The sequence below is a fragment of the Notechis scutatus genome, chromosome 2 (genome assembly GCF_049901735.1).
Source record: "Notechis scutatus isolate UNSWTSFEM ecotype Mainland chromosome 2, rNotScu1.2, whole genome shotgun sequence".
Classification (NCBI taxonomy): Eukaryota; Metazoa; Chordata; class Lepidosauria; order Squamata; family Elapidae; genus Notechis; species Notechis scutatus.
This window is the reverse complement of record NC_142010.1, coordinates 76,977,839-77,003,620: the sequence shown is the minus strand read 5'-3', so window position 1 is coordinate 77,003,620 and position 25,782 is coordinate 76,977,839. Positions and strand designations below refer to the sequence as shown.

General features: G+C 36.0%; 1 protein-coding gene across 5 annotated transcripts; it reads left to right on the top strand.

Moving 5' to 3' along the window:
* Window positions 1-440: 440 nt before the first annotated feature.
* On the top strand, window positions 441-24,131 carry HMGXB3 (HMG-box containing 3). 5 transcript variants are annotated; one of them, XM_026686279.2, is made up of 20 exons: window positions 441-633; window positions 1,540-1,687; window positions 4,272-4,446; window positions 5,244-5,810; window positions 6,108-6,206; window positions 9,105-9,236; window positions 10,080-10,498; window positions 10,810-10,985; window positions 11,411-11,508; window positions 11,859-11,957; window positions 13,226-13,375; window positions 15,459-15,760; window positions 17,250-17,377; window positions 17,586-17,717; window positions 18,599-18,783; window positions 19,074-19,293; window positions 19,718-19,851; window positions 20,462-20,578; window positions 22,297-22,506; window positions 23,363-24,131. In XM_026686279.2, the coding sequence occupies exons 2-20, from the start codon at window positions 1,542-1,544 to the stop codon at window positions 23,825-23,827; spliced, it is 3,954 nt and encodes a 1,317-aa protein (XP_026542064.1). In that variant the 5' UTR covers window positions 441-633; window positions 1,540-1,541; the 3' UTR covers window positions 23,828-24,131. The 5 variants fall into 5 exon arrangements, with proteins under 5 accessions (XP_026542064.1, XP_087811309.1, XP_026542072.1 ...); XM_087955183.1 differs by having other exon boundaries at window positions 449-633; window positions 10,813-10,985; window positions 11,414-11,508; XM_026686287.2 differs by having other exon boundaries at window positions 449-633; window positions 10,813-10,985.
* The last annotated feature ends 1,651 nt before the right edge of the window (window positions 24,132-25,782 follow it).

Sequence of the window (25,782 nt, the reverse complement as noted above, 5' to 3'; positions counted from 1 at the left end):
GAATTTTATTATCTGATTTTTTTGCCAATATGTAGGACAATATGTAGGACATTTGGATCTCCAAACATTTGGATCTTCAATTTATAACTGCCAGTATGCATTTCCTACCGTTTATTTCCCTATGACCTCTTTTTTCTGCCCGCCCCCCCAATGATATTAGCTAAATCATACGCCAAAATGAAACATTCGATTAAAAAAAAGGGATGCAAAAAAATTCTTTCTGCAGCGAAATAAGACACGTCCCACCCGAAGATGCAATTCAACTCTATCATATTTGCTTCCTAGATAGGCTTTTATTGCCTCTCCGTCGATCCTCGTAAGTCTATGTTTTACTACATGATCCCTTCTCTCTCTCTCTCTCTCTCTCTCTCAGTCTAGATTCCATCCATCGAACGTTTACAGACCAGGTGACCTATAGCCCAGGAAGGAGTTGTCGAGGTAAAGCTTCCGGTACAGTGCGTTGTTTAAGAATCATTCTGACCATTCCCGGCAAGCTGTGAAGTCTTTGGCTGTTTTTTCCTCACCGGCCGTTACAGCTTCCTTGCGAGGCTCGTGTGAGTTGGCTTGGCCTTCCTCCTCGGCATGCTCGGGCAGAGGCGGTCTTTTCTCCCAGATTATGACCCGCGCTTTCAAGTAAGTCCCGGAGCGTGTCACCCATAAAAGTCTTTAGGGCTCTTTTTTCTCGGGTTTTTTTAGTTGCCCTTAACAGAAAAGGAGACCAAGTGGGTTGGTGGCACTTCCGAGGTTTTGCTGTAGAGGAGAAGGCGAAGATGTCACGGGGAGAGCTGTATTGCGGCGAGAAAAACCGCACCACAAAAGGCTTCGGGGTCTTTTAAAAGCTAGCCGGTTTCCAGGACGTAAATTCTCTCTCCTGTCACAAGTTATCAAAACAAACAGAAGCTCGACCCCTTTATTCCATGGTTCCTAAATTCTAGATTTGCTTCCTTTGACGGTTTGAGCATCCATTATCTTTGAACCATCTCGGTCATTAGTATTTGGATGCGTTTATTGTTTTCTTTTGCGTTGCCCTTCAGTTATGTTTTCATCAAAAGTGCCACTGTCTATGGAGACTTCTCAGTTATCCAATCACTTGGGTTATTCCCAAAGGTGCTTTTTTTTTTCAAAAGGCTACTGGAAAAACAAAGTCCACTTGCCTTTTGAAAATAAAAAGCACCTTTGGGACAAAGCAGCCATTGTCATCTTATAGGAGTAGAATAAAAAGAAACTTGTAATAGAGGAATCTTAATGAAAAGTCTTTAGAAGCATAGTATGCTAAAAAGCATACCATGATTTTAAAGTTTAAAGTTTTTAAACCCAGCTGCAAGAAATATATTTAATACATTTAATGACTTCTAAGCTGGAGAATTGCAGCAAAATGCGATGTACCTTATTACATTTCTGTATGTTTTTGAAATCAATGCTTCAAATTCTAACAGTATTAAAATGTACTAGATCTTTCTGCCAAGGGTAAAAGGTTCATTGTTTGGGATTTATGACATAATGATTTGGAGAATATAACTTCCTAGAGTTTCTGTCTAGCAATGGATGCTCCATATGATGGCGGTGAAGTAACTGTAGTCATGGAAGAGATAGAAAGCACATACACTTATTCATCCCCAGTGCCATCTAAAAAGAAGAAGAAATATAGAAGTCCTGGAGATCAAGGGGAAAAAACTAAAAAGCCCAGGTGAGTGATTTTTTTTTACATGAATAATCAGTTGCTTTTTTAGAATTGTTATTCCTTATTTTGTCTTAAATGTTTTATAACCTTTGATAATAAAGAAGTTGATATGTTTACACATATGCATATTCAGCAAAAATCAAACTCTTCTGTGGTTAATGGCATTTATTACAGAATTAATGAAGAGTGTTGTGAAATTATGATGAGTTGTTAGATATACCTAGGCTTGTTGAAAATCAGATGGGTGGCAAATAAATTTCATAAATGATACCTTGTTTAAAATGTTAAAATGTTGAGCTATAGTTGCATAACTAAGAAGTGAGTAATCTTATACTCTTACTTGGCAATAATGAGTTTCCTTGAAGTTTCATTTTTTTAATTAGCAATTTCGTCATGCTTTCAGTTACTTAATACTGTTAGCATTTTACTTAAAAATTGTGCTTATAGCTTTTGCTTCTTAAGTAACTTTTTGAGAGAAATGATTATAGAAATATATATGTATACTTTATGTATTTTTATTCTTATGAAGATACATATATTTGTACCTCTGAGTTTACTTTTATTTTTTATTTATATGCTGCCCATCTTGTCCAGCAATAACATGGGCAAATGTTGCAGACTTTTTGGCAACATTTTATGGAATTGTTCTGTCATTGCCTTTCTCTTATGGGGGAGAGTGAGTGATTGGCCTAAATGCATGCACTAGCTTCATGCTTAAGACAGAACTAGAATTCATGGTCTCTCAGTACCTTTAATTACTGTACCTAATTGACTGTCTGTGACTGTTGCAGTGTCCTGGGGTCCTGTGATCCCCTTTGCAGCTTTCAGAAAAGCAAAACCAGGGAAACCAGATTCACTTAACAACTATTTTACTGATTTAACAACTGTAGTGATTCACTTAACAAATGTCGCAAGAAAAGTCATAAAATGGAGCAAAAGTCACTTAAAGTTTTCACTTAGGAACATAAATTTTGGGCTCAATTGTTGTAAGTTGAGGACTACTTGTATATCAGGTTCTCAAAGAGTTTCCACTTGGCACTGAATAGATTCAAATTAGCTCACAGAGCATGGTCATTGTCAAGAGTGGGAAAAACTACTGCAAAGCATCTGGAAACCATCAGATTGCTTGCATCTCCAGTAATGACAGACACATTAATTGAATATGACCTGTTTGTTACTTGAACCAAAGCAAGTCAAGGTAAATATATGAGAAATAAATTCTATTACCTCTTTAGTAAAACTGCAGTAATAATACATTAAATATCTAAAACTCTTCTGTGCTTTTATGATTCCCCAGATCAACTGTCTGAAGCAGCCACTACATTTTATCAAATGACAGGGTTGGCTCTATAGCAAAATAAATGGACTGCTCTTGGACTGCTATATTACAAAAGCATATTCTCTATGGACCTGACTTGCATGCAATTGTCTAAAGGTGCTCTAAAAGTTGCTGTTTCAAAGTAATTGCTTATTAACAAAAGGAAGATTAAACACATAGTAAATAATGGTAACAGAATTTAGACCAGCTGACTACTTTCTTTAGAATGAGAGATGCCTAACTTAAGATAACTTTTATTATTTTTTGTGGGCACACTGGTCCACATTAAAAATGAAATTCTGTTGCCTGCCCTCAAGAGAAAGTATGTATCTACCCAAACACATACATAGTACATATATACATGTTATATACATAAATATATACCTGCACCCATACATATATATACACACATATATATATTAATGTCCATTTTGAGTTGACCATTATATACCATAGAAGGTAACAAGGAAAACAATGAAGAGAACGTGTAGTGTCCCACCCAAACAATCTCTGCTCATATGCTCATATGCTATGTCTTGGATAGAAGGAAGTGAATTGCCAATAATCTTTTCTGTCATCCTTGCCACTCTCTGCACTGCCTTGTCTGAAGCAGTAATGCTTCAAGAATGCTATAGAAACTTTTTTCATGTAATTGAAGGGTCAATTTTTGTCTGTATTCAAGAACTCATGAAGCAGTAGCAGAGAAGAATTTGGGTAATATGGGTGTTTTAAAAGTCACCATTCTTTTTCAAGAAATTCTGCTTAAGAGTTTCTCATTCTTATTGCTCTCAACAGTATCCTGAAAAGAGTCACTCTCCCATGCTTTTCATCCTAGATAGCAAAACAAGCCATTATCATTTGTTTTATTGTTTATGAGAATATATTAAAAGCAAAGTGTCTACTCCATGGACCATAGACTAAACAATGGTGCATGCCATTTACTTGTGTCTGTTTCATGCCATATTGTAATTCTTTGGCGGGGAGGGGGGAGATGTACCAATCCTTTTGGGCACATCTGTAAGTTAAAAATAAGATTTTCTGAGATCAGTAGGTCTTGCAAGGGAATATGGTTCTTTAGAATTTGCTTGCACACATAGTTCTGGGATGTTAATTGAACAAAGCTTTGTCGTCCTAGTCTGTATAATTCTGTTAAAAAGTTTTTGTCATTGTTTATTGAAAATTCATGTGAAAATGTAGACCAAGGGTAGAAGGATAATTTGCTTGCATTATAATTTGAGAGGAAATTAGAGAAATATTTTGCTTGTTTTTCAGATCTGCATATCTTCTGTATTATTATGATATATACCTGAAAGTTCAGCAGGAGCTCCCACACCTTCCTCAGTCTGCAATTAACAAGAAGATCAGTGAGAGTTGGAGGCTGCTTAGTGTAGCTGAGAAAAGTTATTATTTGGAGAAGGCTAAGTTAGAAAAAGAAGGTCTCGATCCGGTAATTAATTTGTTTATAATTATGCTTGTAAATCTGCAGGTCTTTTGTGTGCATGTATGTGTTTACATGTATTTTGTATATACTGTATCTATTAAAAGCTCAAAAACAAATAGAATGCTGTTCTTAGAATTCCTCTGGGGGATAATTACATTTCGATGAATTTCTATTATAGATTTGTAGTCATAGGATGTTTTTGTATGGAAAATTCCAAGTTCATGCCCTAGGAATCTAAACACCTGCAATATTGGACACTAGTATTCTTCAGTATTGATTGCAATGTTGAAGAGCTTATTAATAGCAAACAGTAAACTTATTGCAATATTTTATATTTTGAATCCAGTATTTATTGAAGATTAGTTTTGACAAATACATATCTTCTATAGGAAGTTTTACCAGATAGTATTCTTCCAATATTAGTTTTCCTGTGTGTGAGATGACTAATATATCTCAGGAATTCCATCAGTTTCATAGCTTATAGTGTTAATAACAGTAAATATAATATAATTTATTAAATGTTTATGCTGTCTGACCCTCCACATTACTGGGCAGCTCACAATAAACAAATTACAATTAAAAACAATATTTTAAAAAGATAAAAAAGGTGTCAATCACAATAAAATGTGTCTTCCTCTTCCTCACAGAAGGCCAGATAAATATAGTTAAAATTAGAAAAGGTGAGAGGGGGAAGATGAAAAATTTGCCTAGAATAGGGATATTTTTGCCTTAGAAAGCTGGCAAAGAAACCATTGAAATACAGCTAAGCTGATGACTCCATATTCTGTCTCTTTTTTTCATAGAACTCAAAGTTGTCTTCCCTGACTGCTGTAGTTCCAGATATTCCAGGTTTTCGTAAAATCCTCCCTCGTTCTGATTACATAATTATTCCTAAAGGAGGTCTGCAGGATGAGAAGAATAAGCCACACGTGGAACTTCATGTGACCCAGGGCCAAACAGCATTGGAAGGACAAACGGCTGCTACTAATGTCAGAAGTATTTCCCATGGTACTGTGCAGAACATACTTTCAGTGGACTCCAGCCAAATTGGAATTTCTGAGCAGTGCATTGCCATTGAAGGGGTGTCTGAAGATCCCACCTCATTTGTTCAGGCAGATACAATAGAAGAAGTTGTCGCATCAGAGATCTTGTCTCGTTATGTCAGACCTACTGCACATAAAGTGGCTGGTGATATCTTCCTGGACGAGGAGGCCCCTTTGGAAGCAGGAGATGGATATCCCTGCCAAGCAACCAGTGTGGTTATTGAAGAAACTTTGGTTAACACCTCAGAGGCACCAAATGGGAGCATGACTATGGCACAGCCCCAGGCTTCACATGGCCTTTCTGTGGTAACAGTGGTGACTAGGAGAGTAAGTAAAATGCTCCCTCTTAATGTTCTTTTTCTATACTTCTGCCTAGTCCAGGTCATATTTACTAGCAAGTAAATGCCTAAATCATGCCAGTAGTACATCTTCAGTAGTACATATAGTAGATAGGATTGTTAACTATTTTTTGGAGATAATTAGTGCTCAGAAATTGAAAGAATTGCATTTGAGATCTCAATGAACTACTTGTGAGCTGTTTTGCTACAATGTGTCCTCAGAATTTTAAAATCAGCTACAATGTAGAAAACAAGCAGTTTCATTACCTCTATCTTCTATTTCTAGGATAGAGAAGAAAGTAATTCTGCAACCCCCACTGCACAGTACATTATGTTGCCTCTGACAGCCCATTCTGTTTTGGAAAATCCAGCATCGATCAAACTGGTCAGTAAAAGAAATGCTGATACCAGGTCTATTGGAAGTACATATTATTCAGTAACTGAATCATAAATGTATCAATAGATCATTGAATATGTCTAGGATAAATTGAACACTATTCTAAATTGAAGCATTTTTCTATGGTCTCAAACTTCCCCATATATAAATTCTGAAACCAAACACTTTCATCACTTTACAAAGAGGAATGGATTTGAATTTATATTGAAATGTGCATATAGGTTAAGCAAGACTGCCTCCTGGGTTATTTTTCTCCTTCTACCTGAGGAGTTGACAGACCAGACAAACTAGGTGAACTGAATCCTCTGGTGCTATATCCCACTTTATATAAAGTCCTTATCTTTAAACTGTTTAAATAGACAGCTTTCTTTAAAGATTTCCAAGGAGAGATGTAGTTCAACTAATAAACAAGAATTCCATTCTCACTCTTATTAGGAACAAGCATTCACAAATAAAATGCAAAATCATTTTAAATGCATAGTACCGGTATGTACTGTGTTAATGAAGGGGTAGATATTTTAGATTTTCTAGATATTTTGTTCTAGATATTTTAGATTTTAACTCCCATGAGCTCCAAAAGAATGTAAATTTTAATCCTGAACATAATAAATGATATTTATTCCCTATTAGTTATGCGTATGAGATGTGAATGGACAATAAAATAAAAATGGTTTGGGGCTCAGAATTGGGTGCCTTGGCTATGCTAGCCTGCATCTATTAGCTTTGGTGTGTAACTTACAATCCTTTGCTCCATTCTCCCCATCAGATACAATAGCCATAGTCTTTAATACGTAAATGTTCAGAACCATACTTCTAATTATATCATATATCTCTTTATTGCAAATTAGGTTCTAATCTAAAAATGAACATGGAAAAACATTTACGACTATAGAGAAGAATTTCATATGACTACACACACACACACACACACACACACACACAAATTATATTACTTCAGATGTTTATTTTGGTGTTTTGTAGTTCTCAATCCATGTTATTGAAATTTCTGATGCTTAAATTCAATTTGATCATTTGAGGCATCTGTCTAGTTACTTACAATCCAAATAAGTTATTGCTGCCTGGTAAAATCAACTTCCAAGAAAAAAATGACTGATATATTGAATAGTCTCCAAAGGCATAATTTCTGATTTACAATAGTTAATGTTATACTCCAAAAGGCCTGCAAAATTATCCATGACTTTTACTGATTTTGCTACTAAAGAGTCAGGCTAGTATCATTTTGTCATCTGGAAGCAAGGTGACTTTATATTCCGTATGAAGCATCGCAGGATCCCGGTAAGGCTAGCTTTACTTCCTTAGCTGTAGTCAGTTGTCATCCAATCTTTAAAATGATGAGTGCTTTTTCCCCGACCCCAAGTGCCATTTAGGATTATTCTCCAATTCATAAAGCAGTAAAGACTGTGGTGAACTCATAAAAGAAGTCCATATATTTGCCTAATCTTATTATATTTCTAAGTGCTTTATTTGTAAAGAATTCACTTCAATTAATGTACAATCTTGGCAGGGAGAAGTAAACTTATGCTTTTCTCATGAAAGAAGCAATATATCAAATCAGCAAAGGATGCAGTCAACTTTTCTCAGAAAAGTTTTACTTTTCTTTGTTGTTTGTTCCTAGATCCTTCCTGCTCTCTAGTAGCATTGGCTAATTTTTTTGGCAGTACTGGGTAGGATAAAAGTGGTTCTACACCATTTTTAGCCTGATCATTTATCATTGCAACTTTGATTTTAAAGCTAGGCTATTTCCTGGAACCAGATAAGATCTAGATTTGTTAACAGTTACTTTAATTATAGAATAACATAAGTTTACTTTTTAAGAAAGAGTTGAAGCACTATAAACACAAAATAACATCTTGTTGAATCACCTTGAATCAAGACATATCTAGAAAAAAAAGATTTATAACCAACTAAAATTCTTTTTATTTTCACATTTAAAAATATAAGAAAAAGAAAAGAAATAGAAAAAATTACAATTTAGCTTAAATTGAGTAAGATTCTTAAAATAACACTCAGTTATTGTAGTATTGCATATAAAGGTGATCTTTATATCATTCTGATACTTTACACCAATATTAAAATGAAACAAAATCACAGTAATTAAAAAAGCCCATATGATAACAATAAATCAAAATGGGCAATTAATAAGAGTTTCTTTCTGATCCAAGATTTGTCCCAATTAAAACCAGTGGCACAAACTTTAAAAAGACAGGAAAGAAAAAGTTGTTACTCAGTTTGGGTATTCAGATATTAAATATAAACCCATTGCCCTCCATAATAAATGTGATTTGCATAGCTGATGCAATGTAATCTGTTTTCCCCCCTTGGGGCTCAACAATAACCATGTCTTTGCATTTGATTGCTTTACATACTTTCTTATGAATAAAATAATTTCAACTTATATTACAGTTGCTGACTCAATGTTTTGAGTTAAATATTCCTGCTTTGTATCTATAAAAAATAAAATTCCATAATACCTCTGATTTTAGATTCTGTGTGAAAATTATACAACCATTTGAAAATGCAACAAGAGACATTATAATACAACTGGTAATAAAATATGGATAATGAAAACTAGTCAGCATAATACAAGTTTAATTAATATGATGTGACAAAAGCAGCTATATTGAGTATTTGTTCATTCTGCTCCCAAATCTTGAATAAAATTCTAATTCCTGCCCTATGTAAGAGCAATACAATACTGAAAGATGAGATCATCCTAGATCATATATTTGTCTTGAGCAATAACTCATAATGACATTTGAGGTAGAAACGAAGCTACAAATATTCTGTTCTATTGGAGCAAAGCTGCTTATTGTGTCTTATTATGCCATTTAGTTTTGTGAAGTAATCTATATCCTTTCATTTCAGACAACTACTTACACTCGTAGGGGGCACGGAAATTGCACCAATCCTGGCTGTGCCTTTACTTATGTTACCAGACATAAGCCACCAAAATGTCCCATGTGTGGAAACTTTCTGGGAGGGAAATGGATCCCTAAGGTATGGTGAAATTAATTTTAAAAATATGACATTGCATTGAAGGTGTTTTATTAGTTTTGGGTTGGGTCTGTAAAATATTTATGTGTTACAAAAATATTATTTGTACAAGTAATCTTTTAAAATATACTTAGGATAATGAGTACTGTAGCTTTGAAAATTTATTTGCTCATTATAGCTAATTTCCAAGGGAAAAATGCGTTAGGATGTCTTCTACCTTAACTGAACTAAATTTAATTATGAAGTAAATTATTTTGAAATTCTAGGTTTATTTTAAAAATACAGTTTATTGTTTGGGTATATAAATGAGTTATGAAGATGGATTTGATTCTTTATTCAAAGTTTTGTATTTCACTCTAATGATTTACAAATTACAAATTACTTAATACAAATTAAAATCAAAGTCATAACAATAGAGAAAATCCTGTTTCGAAGTATAATTGTTATTGTTTAATTCTTAAAATTTAAAAGAGTTCTGCCTTTTTTTCAGAAGATGAAGTTAATTTTTCACAGGGTGCCATGTACGGTATCTGTAGCAGATTCAGAGATTACATATTTAATGCTAAATTGAGATGTTAGAGTAAAAAGCACGATCAGATCTACTTGTTTCTTACTTCTCTAACTTCTTAATTAAAAATTGTGAAGAGTGAATTGTTTTAATTTGTCATAATAATTCTGAAGAGTCTTGAATTTGATGTTTTCATTTTGCACTATTGTTGATGTGACCCAGTTTTTCTCATCTTTGGCAACTTTAAGATGTGTGGATTTCAACTCCAGAACTCTGCAGCTTATACCTATATGCTTAAATGTAAGTAATACTAATTTGGAGAGTTTTTTGTTTTTCAGGAGAAACCTCTAAAAGGCAAATCTGAAACAGGTTCTGAACTACCGATAAAAACCTTGGGCCCGAAAAAGAATCAGTTACCATTAACCTTTGGACAGGCATTGGTTCAAGATAATCCTGCTAAATCTGTGCTAGAAAGTTCAGAAGCGGTTACCCAGCTTCTCAATGCATCCCCCGTTGAGGGGCAAATGCAGGAGACTGAATGGGAAGAAGTGATAATCTCTGAGGCTCATATTCTTGCAAACAATGTACAGTCAGAAGAGCAAGGAGGTGCCACTACCATTATTCAGCTTCAAGAGAGTCTTGCACAGATAGAGCCATTGTTAGAACAGAAGGAAAGAGAAAATGAGCCATCTGCTGAGACAGCAAATGTTCCCAGTCCTATTTCACACCCAACTTCCACTGTGAAAAATACAACAGGGTAAGTCAAATTCACATGGACCAAAAATGAGGTGCAGATTAACATGGTGTTAGAGTGCAATAAACAATTTTAGATTAAAACAAACCAATGTTTTATTCAATGTTCTCCAAGATCTTTCGTTTTTCCAACCTTTTCAGATAAAATTTTAGTTCTGAATCTATACCTATGAGTTAAAGCTGGCTATTTTCTTTATGTTTTTCTGTGACTCCTAACAAAGTAAATTAAGAATCAAGCAACCTTGTCTTTGTCCTTTAAGTTGTGACTGTTATGGCAGGGATTTCCTGTCTTAATTACATTTCTTTCTTTTTCAGCAGTGATGTAGTTGGTGCTACACCTAAGGGTCTGGAGCAAAAGAGCAAAGCAAAACCCAAGCCTTCGTTGCTGGCTGTTGCGAGGCCCATGAGAGCCATTTTGCCTGCTCCTGTTAGATTGGCAAGAGAAACTAACCAAGAACAGATATCTTGCGGACAGTCATTTAGAAACAGTGGTAAAAAAATAAGTCCAATTTATGTTACAGTTTCTGAATTGTAGCTGTGATTCATTATATTTGATGGGTAAGCTTAGATGTAATTTAGATTTAGTCCCAGAAAGTTATTTTTCAAACCCTTCATCACTTGAGCTACTGAATAGAGCGTCTGAAGTTACAAAAATCAATGTAACAAAATAAAACAGTCATAAAAAATAAAAAAAATTCAGTTGAGTTATATAAAAACATTAATGTTCAAAATTTGTGCCTAAATGCCTGAACAAAAAAATATTTTTTTAAAGTTAGTGTTGAAGAGAGCAGAAAATCAAATGACTTAGAGATGACTTGACACATTCCATCTTTCCTGGAGCACTTATTGTAAAAATTGACATGATTCAGTATGTTGCTTACTAATGTTAACATTTCCATTTACCTGTTTTTCCAAGAAGAAAATTCCCCAATAAGAATCTCAGGATTAAAGCCAAATACGCTGAAGCAGCTGGGTCATAATCCTGTTCAAGCATCCAGTGCTGAAGATCAGAAGGTAATTTTAGATTTTGCCAAAATGCGTGTTTTTCTGTTCCTCAGTTTACTAGTTAATTAGTTGGAATTCTAATGGAAAGCATTTAGAACCAGTTCAGAGTTTATACTGTAGGTACTTCTCTACAGTACCAAATGGGAGAGGGCTGAAATGATTTCTCCATGCTTCGTGGAATCTTGACCTAGTTCGGTGAAACCCCACACATCTTGGGATTTAGCAGTTTTGAGTGGAGCAAGTAATGCAGCGTAAAAAAATTGTGAACTTTGACTATGATGATGTGTTTTTCTGTCAAAAAACTTCACAGTACACCTCACTTCATGTTTCTGTCTTTGCTTCTTGTTCTCTGTCTAAAGCTTCACAGCAGCACAAACAGCTCCACATCTCAGGTCAAAGTGGTGGAAGTCAAGCCAGATGTATTCCCTTCTTATAAATATAGCTGCACTGTAACCTTGGTAAGAATAATTGGCAATTTGAAATCTGTAAGATTGCAGTACCTAAATGCTGTCTAATAAATGAACTCGGGGACTTTGTGCTGTCATCCTAGATGTTGGTATGTATTATACCACATACCCACCAGGTTCTTCCTATTTAGGCTAATTTATGGAAAAGACTGAAAGAGAGAGATAACCTTTATTGTAATTTTTTACTGCGGGCACACTGGCACACATTAAAAATGAAATTGCGTTTGCCTGCTTTCAAAAGTATACACGTACATATACACATGCTGCATACATTGGACAGTGATTAACATTTACACACACACACACACACACACACACACACAAATGTTAATCACTGTCCATCTTGAATGCATAGTGGAAAGAGGAAGCTTGAGAGTTCTTAAGCTTGATATACTGTATGGAACAAAACTCTGACTGAATCTGGTTGTTCTGCTTTGGATACCATGAAGCCTCCTCCCAGAAAGTAACAAAGAAAACTACTCATGAAGAGGATGTGTAGCATCCCGGACAATACTGCGGACCCTGGACAAGCATTGCTTATATGCCACGTCCTGGATAGAAGGGAGTGAACTGCCAATCTTTTCTGCCATCCTCATCGCTCTCTTAACCACCTTCCTGTCCGAAGCAGTAATGCTTCCAAACCTGACAGTAATACAATAGGATACTCTCGATCATTCCTCTATAGAAAGTGGTAAGGACAGGAGAAGGAAGATGTACTTTTCTCATGTGACACAGAAAATGCAGGTGCTGCTGTGCTTGTTTCACCAGTGTCTCATTGTTGAGCGACCTAGCCAGCCTAACCAGCCTATCAAGTTGGCTACCAAGAAAGAGAATAAGAAATAGTAAACCAAAGAAATTAAAGGTGTGAAGCAAAGGGGGAAAAGGAAGTGTAACAATCTAGTTCACCATTCACTAGTCCTCTTATAAAGAAAACCAGTTCGATGTTTTTTTTTTAACCTGATGTGTCCCATAATAATGCAGTGAAATGGAAATCATTTTCTGACTTGATATTAATCCATAATAATGTTTTTTCTGGGAATTTTGATAAAATTTTAATACTTCTCTATACCAGTATTAATAATTCAGATTTGATTCCATGAACACCTCCTGATTAACTATGTTTTGGATGAATAGTCTTTGCTGATTGACAGCATAGCAACCTATTCCATAGTTTTGTACTGCTGATATTTGAAAAGATATTCTGGAACATGTAGTACAGTTAAAATAAGAGTGGATAAACATTTGAGCTTTCTATATAGGATTTGGGATTGGCAACCTCCCGTGGCAGAGGGAAATGCAAGAACCCTTCCTGCACTTATGTGTACACTAATCGACACAAGCCAAGAGTCTGTCCCCGTTGTGGCTACAATCTTACCAAAGACAGAACTGAGAAAGCAGTAAAATCTGTGGTGAGTTACGGTTCCTTCAAGCTTCCTTCAACTGATTCTATGATTTTGAAGTCCATAGGACTTATCTCTGAATAAATCTGCACAGGATAGGCCCAGAGACAAAGCAAATCTCTGCCTCCCTGCAAGGTTTGACTTTGTTGTAGGCAAGAGTTGGTCTTCCCATTTCACTGGTGCTGAAGAGAGGATGAGGGGAAAAAACAGGATATTTTCTCCTGACCTTCTGTTGCATTTAGAGAAGTAGCATGAATATAAAGGGAAAACCCCTGTGCTGATGATAACCAATCTTTCATTGGCCATTCAGAACTGTTTGCTCATGGATGCATTAATATGCAAGCAAGAAAGGGCTAGTCCTGAACATATTTTCAAGTGAGAGTCTGCACTAATTTTCTGAGGAAAACAATTATTTCCTATTCATATTGAGTTAACAGTTTTTGTGACAACATCATGCATGGCCTTTCTTCCCTTAGTCCAGCTACGAGATCGTGTAATTTAGTGCCAAATTGCAGTTGTAAAAATAGGAATGCAGTGTGTGAAACTACGCAGTGCAAACTGATCTAATGTTATTGTCCTGAAACACCACCACCCCTTTCCCCCCCCTTCATTTTTAATGATATCTTCTGTGATAACATACACTTTATGGCTAGAGATATGTAATACATTTCTCAGACTTAATTATGCCCATGTGACTTAATTATATGCCGCTTTTGTTAGTTTGGAATTCCATCCTTTTAAAATAATAATTGAGAGAAAGAATCAGATCGATAATGCTGAGAAATTACTGATTTAATGGAGACATTTCTGCCTCCATCCTCATCCACAAACTGAGTGGAAATTTGCAGTTTATTGTAATAGGAATCATTGTGAACAATGATTGACCATGTACAGGTAGTCCTTGACTTATGACCACAGTTGAGCCCAACACTTCTATTGCTAAGTGAGACATTTGCTAAGTGAGTTTTGTCCCATTTTACAACTTTTTTTTGCCACAATTGTTAAATGAATCACTGCGGTTGTTACATTAGTAATACAGTTATGAGAATCTAGCTTCCCCATCTGACTTTGCTTGTCAGAAGGTCACAAAAGGGGATCACATGACCACGGGACACTTTGACCATCATAAATATGAGTCAGTTGCCAAGCATCTGAATTTGGATCACGTGATAATAGGGATATTTCAGGGGTTATAAGTGTGAAAAATAGCATTAGCACTTAGACATATACAGTCAGCATATCACCCTCATTTTACTGTCTTCAGTAGGATGGAAGGCGGAGTCAACCTTAAGCCTGGTGAGATTCAAACTGCCAAATTGCAGGCAGCCAGCAGTCGGCAGAAGTAGCCTGCAGTACTGCACTCTAACCACTGTGCCACGACGGTGCCAAACGGTCATAAGTAATGTTTTTCAGTGCTGTTATAACTTTGAACGGTCACTAAATGAACTGTTGTAAGTCAAGGACTACCTGTATTTAGAATTTAGTCTTGTATGTGAACTGTTTCCCCTTTGAACTTGTCCTATTTGCATACCTCTCTTATTAAAATGTTTCCAGTGACTCATTTTGATTTTTCAATATGTAAGTTCAGAAATCTGCGACATAATACAGATCATTGCTAAAATTGGGTAATACTGTGTAATACTGAGTGTTTTATGTCAGTCTACTGAAGCAGTTCAGTTTTTGAAGACTTTTCCCTTTGGCTCATAATGGAATTCAGTAGCAATGGGGTTGTAGGACATTTTGATTTTCCAGCAGCTGGATTTAAATTCTTACCTTTCTTAATTTACTTTTTAACTAGTTTTCCTTGAAAGGGAATGAAATTGTTATAGCCACAATGTAGTGCAATAATAATCTCCCTCTCTTTATCAAGAATACAGCCTGAGATCTAGTTCACCAACTCTTCCAACTAAAGAAAATAACATTTAGGTTTCTGTTACTCCAGTATCATCTTTTGTACCACTGCCAGTGGCTTGAGTATCCATTAGTGGTTTTTTCTAGATATCATCAAGACGGCAGAAATTACCCTGCCAGCAGTAAAATAATTATCAAGAAGTAGCTCGACAGATAATCAAGATAATATGTTTTTTTGTAGGAAGTCACTTCTAGCCCTGCACATATACTGAATACCAATGAGCCTCTAATTCAGTCTCAAAAAGAGATCCAGCGCCAGTCCACCCTGCAACTTCTACGCAAAGTAATTCAGATCCCCGAGAATGAATCTGAACTCTCAGATGTTTTTGCACTGATTCACGAACTCAATAGCTCACGGCTCATCCTGTCTAACATGAATGAAGAAACGGTGACCATTGAGCAGACTTCCTGGTCAAACTATTATGAGTTTCCTTCTTCCCAATGCCTTCTCTGTAACAGCCCTTTATTCAAAGGAGGGCCAAAGTAAGTGAAAGTACAATTATTGCCACTTTTTTTAAACATGTTACATTTCCTTTTGAAAATTGTCAAACTTAGAAAAGAGAGCTGTTGCATTTGTATTTTTGTCACATTAATGATTGAAATGAAATGAAACTGTCAGAGGAACTACTTGTCCATAGACTAGAATGTTTATTTGCTCTTTTCCCCATGTCCTCATCCCAGAACCTGATTAAATATTTTTTTCTCCTGTAGCTTGAGAAAATTACCTGGGTAGTCTAATTTGGCTAATTGAGAGTCAGAAAGCTTTTAAGAGCCGTACAGTCACAACACAGGAAATATAATCTGAACAGACATTATGCCAGTGAGGTACAGCTCACTTTTCTTCAGAAAGAAATAAAAGATAATTTTAGTATCTGATTATGTCCGCTATTTTGCAATTTCCCTCTCCAACTGCATTAGCGGGATGAGGTGGTTGGGTTTCCCCCCCAAGCTCTTGAAAAGGCCGATGGTTATCAAAACAGGGAGCAAAAGAGACAAACTTCCACCCTTAAATGTTAAAAAAGTATGAAGAAACAAATAAGAGTAGTGTTGTCCTCAAGACGATTATGTATGGGTGTCCTATTTGAATGTAGAGCTCTTGCTGGAATTCTTGTGTTGTAACCCTAACCTTCTTTCAGATAAATAATATTAATCTGAGGTTTTTGTACCTTGAATCAACCATTTCCACATTAGACTGCCAGGAGGAAACTCAGATAGATGGTTATTTAACTATGCTTAGGTGAGACTTAGCAGGTAGCTGTATCTAAGGAGACTTGGCTGATACCAGAAATTCAGAAGGATCTGCCATGGCTTTTGTTTGAATGGGGGGGCAGGGGAGTGGCTACCTGGAAATTCCGAGACTGTTAAAATTAGTGCAATATTAATGCAATATCAGGGGTTTTCAATTCAATGTATAGAATGTGAAGAATGTGTGTTTGTGTTTACTTTCATAATCATAATGTGCACTGAAGATGGTATTTAATTTCATTATACGAGGTGCAGTGACAATAAACTAAACTAAACTAAACTAAAACTGGGGAATGGAAAAAAAAAAGGCCTACTTCTGTACCATTGCCACAAATTTATATACATGAGGAATCAATGTAGGATTGAGGGCAAAGGAAGAAGAGAATGTGGTGGCTGGATGGAGTCACTGAAGCAGTCAGCGTGAGCTTAAACAGACTCTGGGGGATGGTAGAGGACAGGAAGGCCTGGAGGAATGTTGTCCATGGGGTCGCGATGGTCAGACTGGGACACGACTTGGGGACTAACAGCAACAGGAATCAAGATTAGTTTTACCGTAGTGGGACTGAAGGGAACTGTGTTCCAACAGTACAGTTTGGCCTGCCTGATCAGTAACAGAGCTACTTTGAAAATGCTTTGATTTTACTTGTATCTAGTTAAGCATTATAGGAAGACCCCTCTTCCATGCATTTCACGGATCAATATACATTTTTCTCTTCCATTTCCATAGCTCTCTTGCAGGTCCTCAGGAATGCTGGTTGTTAACAGCTAATCGTCTGCAAGTCGTCACTGCCCAGCTCAAGGTGTGTGTGAATGTGCTGTGCTTGGCCCTTCACAGCTTCAGTGATATCTACACTGGTGAGTTTAAAAGCATGGAGGCATTTATAAAATTGGAAGCTTCAAGGGGAAGAATACATTTAGGGTGTCTATTTATTCTCTTTATTTCCCAAATGAACCTGGGTTGTGCCTTTTTAATTTATAAACATGGAGCTTGAGATCAAGTTATTTTATGGTCTGTGTAACTTTTTCAAATCCATAATAACAACTGTTCTGTTTTTAATTATAGGTTTGTTTAATATTGGTAATAAGCTTTTAGTGAGCCTAGACCTTCTGTTTACAATAAGAAACCATATAAAACTTGGCGAGGATCCTAAAGTGACAATTAGCAAGATTTTGGAAACTGTGCAGGAACACACAGGTATTACATCTTTTTTTCTGCCTTTGCTACAGCTTTCACACATTACTTTGTAATACATTAGTTTTGCTCTAAGTGAAGTTTAATATAGCTTTTCCAACCAAATCTGTCCAAAATGCTGGTTTATTGATGATTTTGAGGAAAGAATTATCCAGAGGTGGTGATATAACTGCCATTTAATATTTCAACCTTCAAGAACAAGGAACAATCCTTAAAATATAAAACTTTTAACGGCTGATGTGAATCTTTGGTTGAATGGGGGAAATGGAGAGATTGCAAAAATTATTATTTAACCAAGTGAGAAAGTCAGTATTTAAGACAGATGGTTGGTGTTATGTAATTTAAGACTGAGTACCTTAATGCTGTGACTGCTGTGTGCAAAGAGTAGCGGGCTATAATTTGTGTGTGGCCAGTAAAAACAATATATTATGGAAGTCTTATTTCTTTGGATAATCTGTGAACCTTGAATAGAGAATTACTGAAATGTAAAGTTTCCTTCCTTAAAACAGTTTTTCCTTGCTTGTTCTAAGAGTGGGATATGAAAGTTACTGAATTGTAGTGACTTGCCTGTGGTTCAGGCATAGCTTCTAGATAATTGTTAGAACATTGTAGTCTTGGGTGCTGACCTGAGTGGGTGATCAGTACTATCTCTGTCATCTTTAAAACCACCATAGGCTTAAATATCTAATTTAACTAATGAGTAAGCAGTGTTGAGTCTGAGCAAGTTATAATTAAACTAATATTTCTGTGATATTCTCTGTTTAAAGCAAAAGTTTGAAACTCTCATGTTGGTGGTTTGTCATTACAGATAGGGATGATTTCCATGAGCCTTCTTGACAAAAATTATCCTCATTTGTTCTCTTCCCCCTTCCCTTCTTCCTCAGAGAGAAACCTGAGCACTGAAGAGGTGAATCAGCTTGAGGAACTGCTGTGCAATGGATACTGGGCCTTTGAGTGCCTCACTGTCCGAGACTACAATGATATGATCTGCGGAGTCTGTGGCATTGCACCAAAAGTTGAAATAGCTCAGAGGAATGTGGAAAGTGTTTTGTCACTGAAAAATATTGAGGTAGACCAGGAATGAGTTATTTTAAAAGCTGCACTTGTTTGTTAATCTTGATGTGCATATTTTGCTCAAACATCACCCTTCTACTATAGAATCTGCAAAGGTGGGCCTTTTTACTTCAGCAAAATTGATGAGTTGGTTTTCTGTTAACACTCCCTTTGAAATAAAAAGCAATGCAACAATAAAAGAAACAAGAACAAGAAATGATAACAGTTTCTTGATAAAGATTAAAATAATGTGTACACTACAAATTAAACATTTATACTTTTCTTTCCTCCTTTTTTCAATGCTAGTTTACCTGGCCAGAATTCTTGGCATCTAGTGAGGTAAATGTGGAAGATTTTTGGTCAACCATGGAGACAGAAGTCATAGAGCAAGTGGCCTTTCCCTCCAGTATACCTATCACAAAGTTTGATGCCTCCATCATAGCTCCCTTCTTTCCACCACTAATGAGGAGCAACATAGTAGTCAACACAGAAAGGGAGAAGAATCTTGAATCACATGTAATCCCAGGTGGCAATCAAAATTCTTGTCTTGTTTACCTTTTTAAGTAGCAGTTTTGATGGTATCCAAAGTGTCACTAATATTAAAAACTCTATGCTTTGCTATAAAGGGGTGTGCCTTTATGAGATTGTCCATCTTAGATAGCACACTAGCCCCAGTTATGCATGTGTTGGGCTGCATAGGGATAACTATGTAATGGTTACTTTTTTCCTGTGGAATATTGGTGTAGGGACAGTTTTTAAAGCAATGCTTTCATGCTCATAATGCTTCCAGTGTTTATATTAGACATGGTTTTATTTCTGTGAATTCTGATTCATGAACATGACATAGATATGGCCTTCAGACATGGGATTAAGGCTGTGTCCTCCCTTTTTGGAAATGATGCTGACCCTAGGCATGTGCAATTACTGAGGATTGTATCTTGCTTTTTCAGGTAATGCAAGTGTTCTAGTGAGGCTGATTCAAGATGAAATTTGTAAAGTGGAACAGATTGGTTCCTACAGTGAGGAAGAACTGCAGGATTTCTTGACACAGTGCAGCATTCCTTGGCAGGAGGGGGACTCCAAGGTAATCACAATGTTCTTCAAGCATAGAGCCATGCTTCACTTTTGAAGGAAGCACTACTTCTGTCCAGTGCCTACATAATGTAATGTCCCTCTCTCTATAATAACAGCAATAGCAGTTAGACTTATATACCGCTTCATAGTGCTGTACAGCCTTCTCTGAGCAGTTTACAATGTCAGCATATTGCCCCCAACAATCTGGGTCCTCATTTTACCGCCCTTGGAAGTATGGAAGGTTGAGTCAACCTTGAGCCCCATCAGGATCAAACTCCAGGATGCGGGCAGAGCCAACCTGCAGTACTGCTTTCTAACAACTATGCCACCACAGGTCCTTTCTATGTTTATTAGATCTGTAAAAGTAAATGTTTTTAATTTTGCAAATGATTAATAATGATGAAGTGCATTTTACCATAAAGCTACTCAATCTTTTGTGTCATTCTGAGGCAAAATAAGGCCTGTGGGTCACCTCTGCTCGATGACCTGCAATTGTGCCACGTTTTGTCTTCCTAACCTGTCTGTCTCTATCCTCCTTGACTCTGCATGCTGCTGGCTATTTGTAAGCTAAGACTGTTTGAAAAACTCGGCTGTCTGTTTTTTTTCTTTTTGTTTCTTAGGAGCAGCTCTGTCTTTCTCTTCTGGCTCTTTATGATTTTGTACAGAACGGGACACAAATCAGTCAGCCTCCAGCATTCCTAACAGGAGGAAAAATCTACAAAGTGTGTCCACATCAGGTGAGGCTGACAAAAAAAAAATACTAATATGTAAGGTGCTCATGATGAAAATGGCCATATTGGAAAACGTGAATATTTCAAGAGTGGAAACAAACCCCTGTATTTTAGAAGTATGTTGGGAACATGGAAGAATGTTTGAAGAGGTTTAGTTTTGAGTGTTCCAGCTGTTCTTTAATCCTGAGATGGGCTGTAGTTTTGTGATTCACAATGTGGCTGTTATTCCACCCCCAGTCTGGTCAGTGCAGCAGCAGGAACCAGTCATGTCACTGTTGTTGGTTTAAACTAGATTAAATGGACTGGCATTTTAGATAAAGTATGAAACAGAAAAATGGAATTGTGCGCACAGCCAGACAGAATGCTGATCACAGCTGCATAACTGCTATTCTGCCCTATAGTCATTGTGGCATTTTTATAAAAACTTTGATATCCAGAAGTTAGAGTTAATGGGGATAGATGGGTGGATTCACAAAATTTATTTTGTGGGTAGGTAAAGGGATACTTCAACACTTGTTTGACACATATGTTGCTAATGCTGCTAAGACTACATATATCAGGAAGAATGCCAATTGCTCCCTTGGGTTTGGGCCTAACAGGAAAGCTGCAAGAAAAAGAAAATGCTGTTGCCTCTAAATAATTGGTCAATTCTTTTTTTAAGAATCAGTTTTTAAGAATCAGTGTTTACATTAGTAAACACTTGTAGGAGAGAGGTGATAATGGAAAGGCATATTGTTAAGTTTAACTGCTGTTAGTCTTGTAAAAAAATTATAAGATTGCACATCTGTTTTCTCGTTTCTTTTGGGGTTTTATTTGAAGGTTTTCAGTTTTCTTAAAAAGGTTTCCTTGATAGATTTTTCTGTGACTTGGAAGGTAATTTTCATTCAGTATGGGCTATTATCACCCTTTTTTTTTTTGACCCTGAAATAGAAAACAAAGTAATAGCAACTGCTGCTCCCAAGGTCTTAAGTGTTTTCTGTGCTCAAAAAGAAAAGAGAGAGAGAAAGAGAGAGAGAAACAAAAACACTGGAAGCCACTTAAGTTTTAGTTAAATGAAACAAAATACATATCACGTCTTTTAATGAATATGTTGAATGGGATTGATTTAATCTCAGTTTGAAACAAATCACATTTTCTATTTAGTGCCCATCTCTTACTAATATGTTATTCCAGAATAGGTATGGATGATTCCTATAGTAGAAAATGTACTTTTAAGGATGGTGAAACAGGCATGGACACATACTTTTGTGTTGTTCCAGGAGTGAACAGTGTTACAAATATGCAAAATAACTAAATCTGGAGAGAAAGGGGGGGGGGGGAGAAAATTAACTAAATCTACTTTCAAACTGACATTCATTCTACCATTCTATCCTTGTTCCCATCACATCCTTCTACCTGAATATATAAAAGCATAAAAGTATAAAATATGAATATATTTTAGCAAATCATATATTTTCTGTTTTAGCTAAGTACATTAGCATAATAATGGATCACATAAGATGCCTTTTTCCCTCTTATATCCCTATTTGATATTAATAGTATTTTGATATAATTTGATGTTTGCCTAGTGTAAAGGAATAAGCTTCTATGTGATGAAAATTACATTGAGTGTTCTAAAGTTTGAATTACAAGTGTAAATTATTAGGATTACCTTGAGTGAGTGTTTACCCCCAGGTTCTTTTGTTGTTCTATAATCTTTCTTGATCTTTTTTTTTCCTTTACAGGTTGTGTGTGGTTCAAAATATATTGTCAGAGGGGAAACTCCCCGAGACCATGTGGATCTATTAATGTCCTCACGTCATTGGCCACCAGTCTATGTAATAGATATGGCCACTTCCGTAGCATTGTGCGCGGATATCTGCTATCCTGATTTGACTGCTCAGATGTGGGGAAGAAACCAGGGTTGCTTCTCTGACCCTATGGAGCCTTTAAGGGTTAGTATTCCTTTAAAGATTAAGTTCCTTACCGATACCTTGACATGTCTGGAACAGTTATCATGCGTAGTTTTTCTGTTTCTTTGACAAAATCATGGCTAATTTAAATCTGCTGATTACTTTGATAATAATTGTGTAAATGATATTCTCTAAAACTTATGGTATTAGATGACCTATGTAGCTCCTTCAACAGTACTTATTCCCGTTTATTTAGAACACAGTATTGGAATAAGTAAGGATTTTATCTATTGTCTCCCTCTTAAATTCATTTTTTAAATCAGTTGAAGAGTGCAAAACGTCTCTTTTCCAGAACACCAAGAATGGATCTGTATTGATCCTCAAAATTTAATATATCGATTAGAATGAGAAAGACAGGCTGGTTTTTTTTCCTAATCACTAATCATGAAGGAATATTTTTAGGGATGATCATTACAATGCCTTCTTCCATCTGAAAATTTGGGGTCACTTCCCCTTTCTTTTGCAATGCACTTTACAAAAAAAGCTACATAAATACATATAATTCCAAGTTTTAAAAATGACATCATTTAATTCATATATTCAAGATGTGTATTTATATCATCATCATTTGTTCTTGACCGCTTGGTCGAAATATTCTCTTTAGGAATGGTCAGTTACTCTTTCAATTTTATAGATGTATGCATGATATGAGAATGTACAGGTTATTCAAAGAGCCTTCAGCCAAACACTTTTGAATTTTTCAAATCTGTTGTGCTCTCTGTTGGATTATTTTGAATTATGTTCATATTTTTCTTATTGCTAAGCCAACTTTGAAGACTATAAATACAATTTTCTAATGCATACATCGCTTTTTGTCTTGCTTTTTCCCCCCTGTCAGTATGTGTCCTGCCCAGAACTCCTGGACAGGCACTACAATGTGGATACAACCACTGATGAACATTCTGTTGAGCATCCAATCACTAAATCAACATCTCGCTTTGTAGTTCACACTGGGACCGAGCAGAAGACTCAAGGTGATCCACTGGCTCGACACCATTCCCTCTCTCTGTGCCGGGAATTGGAGCCCTACGGTGCTATCATTACAGCCATCAATGACAGCAAAACCAATAATGTCCGCCAAAACCCTATAGCATTTGATAGTGCAACCCACTATTATCTCTACAATCGTTTGATAGATTTCCTCTCCAGTCGTGAGGTTGTGAACAGGCAGATCCACGAAATTGTTCAAAGCTGCCAACCTGGTGAGGTTGTAATCCGGGACAATCTATATCGTCTTGGTGTTGCCCAGATCAAGACAGAAATGGATGAAGATGAGATACAAGAAGAAGAAGGTGTTGTCTAATGTATTGTGAGATGATCATCCCTGGATCAGACGTAATAGCTAAGCAGTTTGTCACATAAAGTTTCAATCCAGCACAGGACTATGTTAAACTAAGAGTCATGACCTATTGATTGGGCTTTGATCTGTAAACAGATTGTTTTTGAAGAACAAATTTCTCTTTTCAAGAGGCTGGGTAAACCTAGAAGCAACCCAGGATAATTGTTCAAAGACCGAAGAATTTTCTATTGCTGACATTAAAAGAAAATACATATGCAGAACATCACTTTTTAAAATCTGCGCATGTTGTTGGAAATGCATAAAAGTGGGGGGAAGCCACAGCATAAAACATGTATGACTGCTCCACTGTTCTGAAGTGGCCATCATAGATTGAAGGATATTTGTAACCTAGATCTATTAAGTTTCTATTCTGAAAAAACTTGAACTTTGAATTGGCATTGGTGGCTTGAGTTTATCTGCTTCTTCAGCTTGTTCCCCGTCAATCTGAGAAAACCAGACATTATTTAGTGGTTGAAAGTTAAACTGGCTTCCATATTAAGTTACATGCTGCTAGAAGCATCATTGCCCTGACAAGCATGGTTATTTCAAAGGTTCTTCAGGGGTTTATATGTTTTGGATAAAGGATGGGGGCTAATAGTCAGGCGGGGATATTCAGGCACTTTACTTTATAATCCAGTTAATGGACTTAATTGATTGTTTTATTCCTCTGACCACAGATGCTACTAAAGATATTTATGGAATAATGGTTGGGTTCCAGGAATACAATCTGATGTTTTTTCTAATGATTTCTATGGCTAAAATTGTTAGGCATGCAACATAACACTTACCTTTAAGAGCCACTTGGAAACCACTACATACTCTACTATTTGATTGTTATAAATCTGACATATGAGTTCATGCTGTCATATTCAATTATTACATATTGGTTTTCCTGTGTAATGTGATGAGCCATGATGTGTAAGCTCTACACTGTTCACTGATTTGTGTTCATTCTTAGCCATCCATAAATCTCAAAAGTAAAAAAAATAGATTTCCTGACTGAGGTAAAGTTATCCACTATGTTTTGTTCAGATTTGTGGTGTGGATTTAAAACTCTCTTCTGTGAAGAGTTCTAGTGTGTACTGTGCTGTAAAAAAACAACGAAAAAGAAATTTATTAAAGTTCTGAGCAAAACTTACGACTTGCTGTTTAAAATGCTAATTTATGAAATACAGTTTTTAAGTCAGTGGTAAACTTTAATAAATTATCTCTTCCAGCGTTGGAGAGTAAAACTATTTGGACAAATGAGTTTTCCTTATTTTGTAGCTTCTGGTTGCTAAATAATAGAGTTACTAATCCATAAAATGGAAGTGTTTATCAAATGTTTGCATGGAAAAGATTAATTTTAGATGTGTTGAAACAGTATTACTATTTTATTGTCTTTGAAAAAAAAAAAACCCCTACAGAATCTATTGATGCTGAATTTAAATTGTTTTCATTATAATACTTAACGATTGGGTAATTCGAGCCAGCATAAATGCATGTTTTGTTTTCTTAACTTTATAATCTGAGCTCATTTAGATGTTATGAAGGATAAAAACAGAATATGAATGATTTGTATCTATTTTTAATATTCAATTAGATTTTGCAATTCTCATTTATTATGACAGATTAATACACTCCACAAATGATTTGCAGATCTAGTTTCGCAGTCCATGCATACTGCTTATGCTTCTATTTTTTTCCTCTCATTCAAAAAATTAAATGTGCTTTTACTCTACAGTTTTGTTTTATTGTGTCTATCTGAAATAGTATTAATTTCAATGGTTTCTAAACTAAAGAAACCATTTTCTGAGTTTCGCTACTGTACTAATCATTCTACTCTTGTAGTACTGAACTATTTCCCTTCTCACTGCTCATGCAGCAGAGGGCCTAAACCAGCACTTCAACATTCAGGATAGAATAATGCTTTATGTATG

Excerpts from the sequence above, each read along its gene's own strand:
- HMGXB3 (XM_026686279.2), top strand. The coding sequence starts at position 1,542 with ATGGATGCTCCATATGATGGCGGTGAAGTAACTGTAGTCATGGAAGAG. Across the intron at positions 10,499-10,809 it reads ACTGTGAAAAATACAACAGG|CAGTGATGTAGTTGGTGCTA; the intron begins GTAAGTCAAATT and ends TTTCTTTTTCAG. Across the intron at positions 22,507-23,362 it reads ACCCTATGGAGCCTTTAAGG|TATGTGTCCTGCCCAGAACT; the intron begins GTTAGTATTCCT and ends CCCCCCTGTCAG.